This window comes from Leptonotus elevatus, chromosome 1, assembly GCF_054856555.1.
Source record: "Leptonotus elevatus isolate MCC_2025b chromosome 1, RoL_Lele_1.0, whole genome shotgun sequence".
NCBI classification, from domain to species: Eukaryota; Metazoa; Chordata; class Actinopteri; order Syngnathiformes; family Syngnathidae; genus Leptonotus; species Leptonotus elevatus.
The window spans coordinates 33,794,376-33,801,884 of record NC_141239.1 but is presented as its reverse complement, the minus strand read 5'-3'; the positions used below and the strand labels follow the sequence as shown (position 1 = coordinate 33,801,884).

At 38.9% G+C, this 7,509-nt stretch overlaps 1 protein-coding gene across 1 annotated transcript; it reads left to right on the top strand.

The window, feature by feature from the left end:
* Positions 1–1,527: 1,527 nt before the first annotated feature.
* Positions 1,528–6,488, top strand: LOC147181798 (homeobox protein engrailed-2b-like). The gene is made up of 2 exons (XM_086094062.1): positions 1,528–2,324; positions 4,402–6,488. Exons 1-2 carry the CDS (start codon positions 1,859–1,861, stop codon positions 4,716–4,718), a joined length of 783 nt encoding a protein of 260 aa, XP_085950188.1. The 5' UTR covers positions 1,528–1,858; the 3' UTR covers positions 4,719–6,488.
* The last annotated feature ends 1,021 nt before the right edge of the window (positions 6,489–7,509 follow it).

Genomic DNA, 7,509 nt, shown 5'->3' with positions numbered 1-7,509 from the left:
AATTGGATGATGACTATACGCGCCGTGCAGATATTGTGAACAAGTGCCCTGTTTGGTGCGTGCAGTGCAGGCGAGCGTCAGACGAGAAGCCCACATTTGGCAGGTGCTGCCTGCCGCTAAGAGAAAGGCGAGGGCCTCGCACAGCTCGCTGCACAACTGCTTGTGCGTTCATTCTCTTTTAAATGCATATTGAAATACGCAAAAGAAGAAACTAATAGCACAGTTTTAGAATTATGGTTAAGGTTGCTTAATTTGATTTCACCTGTACGTTCCACTCACCTTTTCTTGAAAGGGAAAAAAAAGGAAAACACGGGATAGATAGATAGATAGATAGATAGATAGATAGATAGATAGATAGATAGATAGATAGATAGATAGATAGATAGATAGATAGATAGATAGATAGATAGATAGATAGATAGATAGATAGATAGATAGATAGATAGATAGATAGATAGATAGATGTAATTTGCATATTTCACTCTTTTTTTTTAACACTCAGAATCTACAGAGAAATTATTACGTCATTTGAGTTTGCTGCTCCCCAGCATTAAGCGCGTGTGTGTGCGTGTATGTGCGTGCGTGTGTGTGTGTGTGTGTGTGTGTGAGATGGGATGGGAGGCAGGGAGGCGGGGACTGAACTGGCCATGCAGGCGGGCCCCTGACGGCGCTGATGACGGGTTTAGTCACGTGATCCACGATCATGTTTTATTTATGTTGCATGAAGACTCAGTCTGAGCTGTTGCCATCATTCACGTTGTAAGTCCAAATGCTAAGAGTTAGCCTAACCATGTTGCGTTCAGGCTCTATGGGAGAATGTGAGTATTGAAAATATGCATGAGAAAAATTTAACGAATGTCACCTATTTTTCTTATATAACGTATTTCCTGCATGTTTAGCCATGCATGCACTTTATTTGTATTTATTTTTAGTGACTAATAATAAATAATACAAATTTGAGTGGAAGTGTAGCCTATTGTTTTTTTTTTTTCATATTCGAATTGTGATACATGAATTTACACGTGTTGTTCTTCATGACATATTGAAGATAACATTAACACAAGGGCTGATAAGCTAGTCCTTAAGAACAAAATGAAATATTTAAACAATGGGGGTAGCCTACACATAAATATGTTACATGAACATTAAACACAAATCATTAAAATTGATAGTTACTACAATATTAGGCTATGTCTAGAAAAAAATCGATTATAAGATGTTTTTTTTTAAATCAAATCATCCATTTATTTCTTTACTACAATTTGTTATAATGAACAACGGTGCTTTTTATTTTCTAATTATCATTTGTAGATATTTAATCGGCTTTACTGACATTTTTTGTTTAACTTGAACGTAGCACAATTACGGGGTGGACCAATTCTGCCTCCAAGGAATTCCGGTGACATCACGTGACAGGATATCTGCATCTCGATTGGTCCGAGGCACGTGTCCAAAGCACCGTAGTACAACGACCCTCAGCCAATCAGAAATGAGAAGCAAATCCTTAGTGAAAGTATTTGAGCGTCGTGTCTGATTGAGGACGCTTTACTGCTGAGAGCATCAAAAAATGTGCGCAGGGATCAGGGAAAACTCTTCAAAACAAAACAAAAATCATTTGTTATTAATTTGAAATCGCTCAACAGGGCAAACAATGAGGAGCCGATTATTACCTGAAACTGAACTATGATTTTTCTCAGTAAAAAAACGGCGCCTTTTTATACCGTTCATTGTACTCTACTAAAAATCCATTTTTGTAGTCTTTTCTTTAGCATCTTGACAAGATAGCCAACGAGACGCATCATTAGATTGGAATTCTACTTTGTTGAAAAAGTTCTGAGGGGCATCAAGCTTAATCAACATGGAAGAAAACGCTCGTCGAGACCCGGAGCGCCCGGAGGACTCCGGTGAGGAGTCCAATAGAGCCATCCTGCCTCTCATCCTGCCACCTGGCAACCAGCAGTCCCACAGGATCACCAACTTTTACATTGACAACATTTTAAGGCCAGATTTTGGTCGGAAGAGGAAAAGTGGCATTCTGATCCACGAGGGGATCACAAGAAGAGATGAGATGCGAAACGAGCCCAAAATTGGCACCCCTGACGTACAGGGACGAGCCGAGGATGACTCTCGATCATCCGACGACAACCATCCGGACATTCTCACCCGGAAGGGTGAGCTAGGCGGTGAAGAAAGTGACAAGGTCCAAGGAGACGACGAGAACCGCTGCAGCAGCCCACAGGCCAGCTCAGCATCTGATGGGGGCAAACAGATGCTGTGGCCAGCCTGGGTTTATTGTACCCGCTACTCGGACCGTCCGTCGTCAGGTTGGTGCAAAAATATTCATCTATTCTTTTTAAGAGACTCTAAGGGAGGGGGAAAAAATGATCCTAAATAAAGTGGAATGTGAGAAAAGGCGGAGATTCCATTCAAACAATCCGTTGTAATAATCAACTGCAATAGCATAATTTCCGAGATTCAACTTTGGAAAAAGTTTGACTTCTCGAAAAAATTGCATAAAAAGTTATGAATTGTTTGTTTTAAATTCTCTGAGCAATGCACCCACTTGTAACAATTGACAAACCAATTATTGTACCAACAGACCCTACTTTTAATAGTCTAATTTGATTATTATGTTTTTTAAATACAACAACATTCGAATAGTTCACCCTTCTCTCTATCTTTTTTGTTTGATTTTATTTACACCGAGCTATGTTTTCAAAAATCAAGAGAAACTATTATAACAATGGCCCAATTTGGAGTTGAATTTCTCATAAATAAATAAAAATTCGACGGTTTTGTGTCGTAGTTTCCTGAAAATAAAGTTGCATATACAATATACTTCGAAAAACTTCAGTACAAATATATAAAAGTGAAGTAAAACCAAGTTTAACGCCATTGTTCCCGACTCTTCTTTGTTAATATTCTATTAGCATATTTTTGACAATGGAGGGTGTCTAAAAAGTGAGGGTGTTGAGTCCTAAAAAGATGGATTAGATGCGAAACGCAGGCAACAAAATTGAAAAAACCGAAAACATGCACATATTAATTTGAGATTAATGTCATTTTTAATAAATCTACGTCTATGTACTTTTATTTAAAAAAAAAATTACGAATTTGTCCATATAGGTGCATGCGTGCCTGAACCCAAATGTTTTTGAGGCAATGTTCGCTTGCAAAACATGTGAAAGAAATAGGCCTAAAGATTTTCGAATTCCTCAATCTTTTGACAGTCAAACCCAATATTTTAAAAATATTTTTTTGTGTGCGTGTGTAATATATTTATTTATACGAAATCCCGTTGAAAAAAAATCCACAATAAACATATAATGGTATTAAAAAACAACTCCTAAATCGTCATACAAGGTCAGAGTGAGACCCAAAAGCATCTGAAATGTTAGCATGCAATCCTATTGTTGTTTGGAGCCAGAAAAGTTTTCATGAAGCTTATGGAAATCACCACAATGGGCCTTTAAAAGAGGAAGGGGCTGCATTCGGCCGACCAAAAGAGTCGAATGGAAATAACGACTGACGTCACGTCACACAAACGCATTATATTTTAAACGTGATTCTAAATGGTCTACATTTATTCCCCCAAAGATAAATGCTGTCAAACTAAGCATGCATGATTTGCGGCCTATAATGAGCCTCCAGACTTCTGATTTTAAACAATTAAGGCCCAAAAAATGTGGGCACTTTAGATCTAAACTACACAAAAACACGCTCATTGGATTTTCGTTTATTTATTATCCTGATTGCCCCCAGATATCACTTAGTCAGAAAAGATGAGTTGATCCGTGTGTGTTTTTTTAGGAAATAAAATGAAAATGCAGTATAGTTGGGGAACAGAGGGAAAGAGGCGCTTTCTCCCCCTCCTCCATCCCAGTCTGGCCCCACCCCCATCCGCACCCCTGCTCCTCCTCCTTCTGCAGGCTTCACTGTGAGCTGCAGCGAGTCTGGAGGACTTGCAGACAGGCACCTTGTATCAACTCAATATTCCTACTTTTATTCCTGGAATAAAATTATTTAGCCTTTTTTTTTTTTTAACCCAACAAGAGTCCATTTTACAGGATCATCGGGTTTCACGTGACTCAAGATGCATGGCATGCATGTAACTAATGATAATGAAAAGTGACATTCGATCATTTGCATATGGCATTTGTGGGTAGCTATAGGCCTACAGATGACTAATTGAAAGAAAGAGAACTAATTGCCCAAATTCACTCAAATCACCCAACAAGTCAACTATCAAAGTCCTTTACAACAAATTCGCAATTTCGGCATCTCACCCTATTAAAAACACAAATAGAGTAGATCGCCAAATGCTTCCACTTGAGGCAAACATTTAATGTCAAATATTAATGTAATCACATTTCTCCCCCTCCACTCCCATCCCCACCCAAGGGCCCAGATCCCGCAAGCCAAAGAGGGCTCGGACCCCGACGAAAGAAGACAAGCGACCCAGGACCGCCTTCACCGTCGAGCAGCTCCACCGACTCAAGAGCGAGTTCCAGAGCAACCGCTACCTGACCGAGCAGCGGAGGCAGGACCTGGCCCGGGAACTTGGCCTCAACGAATCACAGATCAAAATCTGGTTTCAGAACAAAAGGGCCAAAATCAAAAAGGCCACAGGGAATAAAAACTCACTGGCGCTGCATCTGATGGCGCAGGGACTGTACAACCACACCTCGCCCAAGGACGCCAAGTCGGACAGCGATTAGCCAGGATGAGACGACGGATCCCTCGCTCAACCATGCAATAAAAATCACGTCAACACCAGCGTTCCTATTTAAAATAGAGACAACTTTTAGATGAGTAAAATGTGTTTTCGTGTGTGAAGTGCGCGCGTGCAGGCTATACGTGTCCTCAGGGCAGCTGATGAATGAAACAGTGACAGAATGCAATTTCAATATGTGCCACATTATATTTCACAATGGAATATAATGAGCAAGTATGTTTTGTATGTCGTCATTTCATAATTCTGAACTTATAACTAGGTTGATTTAATTAATTTAAGCCACTTTATTCAAATACCTTGGTCACAAGGCATTGGATTTATTTTTATTTTTATTACGTATAGGCCTAAAAAGTAAACCAAGAGCCAATTGGAGCTGAGAGACACCGACGTGGACCGCCTGGATGAGACAATTAAGTGGCCTGCATGGACAAAGACGCGTGTCCCGCGCTCAGTTTTACCGAACCTCTTGTAGCCTGATTCACACTAGTGATGATAAAATATATATATATATATATATATATATGCTGAAGTCCAAAGATTTTTTTCTGCATTCTGGTGGCGATCTGAAATTTACGAAATGTGTTTTGTCTTTTCTGAATGGATTATTTTCAGTTTTTGTCTTTAGCCGTTAGTGTCTTTTGTTTGCTATCGTGCAGTGCAGTTAACCTGCAGGTCTGCTTGTTTAGCTCGGAATTTACAGCCTTTTATGGGTGCCCGATGCCCTATATCGAAGTTTGGAAACCACACATTTTTGGAACGTATAACACTCGAGCGTGAGCGCGCGCATGCGCCGGCACCCGCACGCATGCACGCACGAGTTTTACTCTTGATTCAATTTTTCTATTTTCTAAGCAGTCTGGTGAACAGAGTTAAAGCTCTCCATGTCCGAATTGTCATCGAAATCACATGCTGTAGGACAGAACCGCCTCCCCTTTGAATGAGCAACGTTAACAAGTCAGACTTTTGATTTCGTCCATTCTTTTAAAGGAGAAAGGTCATCACCAGCACGCTGAAATTGAGCCCAAATTGTCTGAAACCCCTTTAAAAAGTCTCATTATCAGTCTCCTCATTATAGCTGAGGTTCATGCATGCGTTCAGGGATGGCTGTCATTTAAATGCAACGTGTTGTCTTGGCGCCGAAATTTATGGAACTATATTACGATATATTTACTTGCGTCCACTAATGTTCAAGCAACATGTTACCATTCATTTAAGAAAAACAAAACAAATAAACAATATATTCGTATTTATAATAAAACAGCCATGTTGACTCGCGTTTACATAAGTTATTTTTTTCCTGCAATAACATGTGTGTGTGCGTGTGTGTTTGCGTGTGTGTGTGTGTGTGTGTGTGTGCGTGTGTGTGCGTGTGTGTGTTTAAATGCAAAATCTAGGCCTTTTGCTGGGTAGACTTAATGGACATCGAAACCAAATGGTGGTCTTACTATGCTGTGAATGTTTTTTTCCCTCTCTATTTTTCTCGACTGATCGAGAAAGTTGTCTGGCAAGTCAACTTATTTGCCTTAAAATGATGTAAATATAAGCTGAAATATGTTGCAGTGTTTTGAAGAGAGAGGGCTTGCTTTTTCTATACGGCAAATGGGAGTTTGATATAAAAAAAAAAAGGGGGGAAAACCCCCGAATGAAATCAGCCATTTGCTCCTCAGTCAGTTTAAGTTCTCTTTTACATGGTCCTATGTAAACGATTTTTTTAAATGATGATGTAAAGGTAAATAAAAACAGTGCAAAGTGATTGTTGGGATTTTATTTGAAACCAGAAAAATACAACAAACATGCAAAAAATATGGAGGTTTGTGTTTAGCAGTAAATCGAGTTGCTTAAAGTCTGTCATCTGGAAATCAATTTGCATAACAATAAAGGCAAAGATGGACAGAGGAAAATTGCACTACCAGGTGCACCTTTTGGCCTCAAAGGGAAAACTTTTAAAAAATACATAGTATGTCTTCAAGGGTGCAGATACAGTACAATGCATATTTGAATATTTCCAGAGAGGCAGATAATTAATAAATAAATAAATAAACAGATAAATACATAAGTAACCTTTACATAAATCGAGTGGAAATATGTCAGTAGAATATAAGCTTATTTTCCCCCCTGAACTAAAAAGTGAGCTCCTGTGATAACTCAGGTCAAGAAATGAATAGAACTTAAAACTATCATGATAAAGGTTCATGATAAAGTCATGAGTAATAATGTATTTGATTTTGAGTACATATTAAATGATTTTTTGCACACTAAAAAAATGTTTGATGGCATTTAGCCATCAGTATTTATGTATTATGTATTTGATTTTTAAGAATCCTTCAAGTACCTTTGTAGCATTAGTGTCATACAAAAACAACTTTCTAATAAAATATGCCATGTTGGCTTGAAAATAAAAATATTTATTGAATTGCATTTTACTTGAATGTGGTGGTGAAACAGCAGACAATAAATAAATAAAAAAGCAAAACATATATTTAAAAAAATAAAAGAAAAAAGATCTAAAGTTTGTCCAAGAGCCAGTTATCTTTGACTCCTCAGCAGAAGCTTTTACTTGAATTCTATGAATGGCTGCTGGAGAACTTCATCTGCATTTTCCTTTATTAGCTGTCTTGTATATGGAAGTAACACCCCAACGCTGGCTGACTTGATGAGCTGAGCTCTTGACTTGGGACTGGGAAAGGGGGAAGGCGGTGAACAGAGTCTCTGTGCGCAGTCTGTGCTTGTCAGTTGAAGGGCTGGAGGGTGTGGGGAGTCAAAATCGGCAGAGA

Coding starts and splice junctions, on each gene's coding strand:
- LOC147181798 (XM_086094062.1), top strand. CDS start 1,859: ATGGAAGAAAACGCTCGTCGAGACCCGGAGCGCCCGGAGGACTCCGGT. Junction 2,325..4,401: donor CTCGGACCGTCCGTCGTCAG/GTTGGTGCAAAA, acceptor TCCCCACCCAAG/GGCCCAGATCCCGCAAGCCA.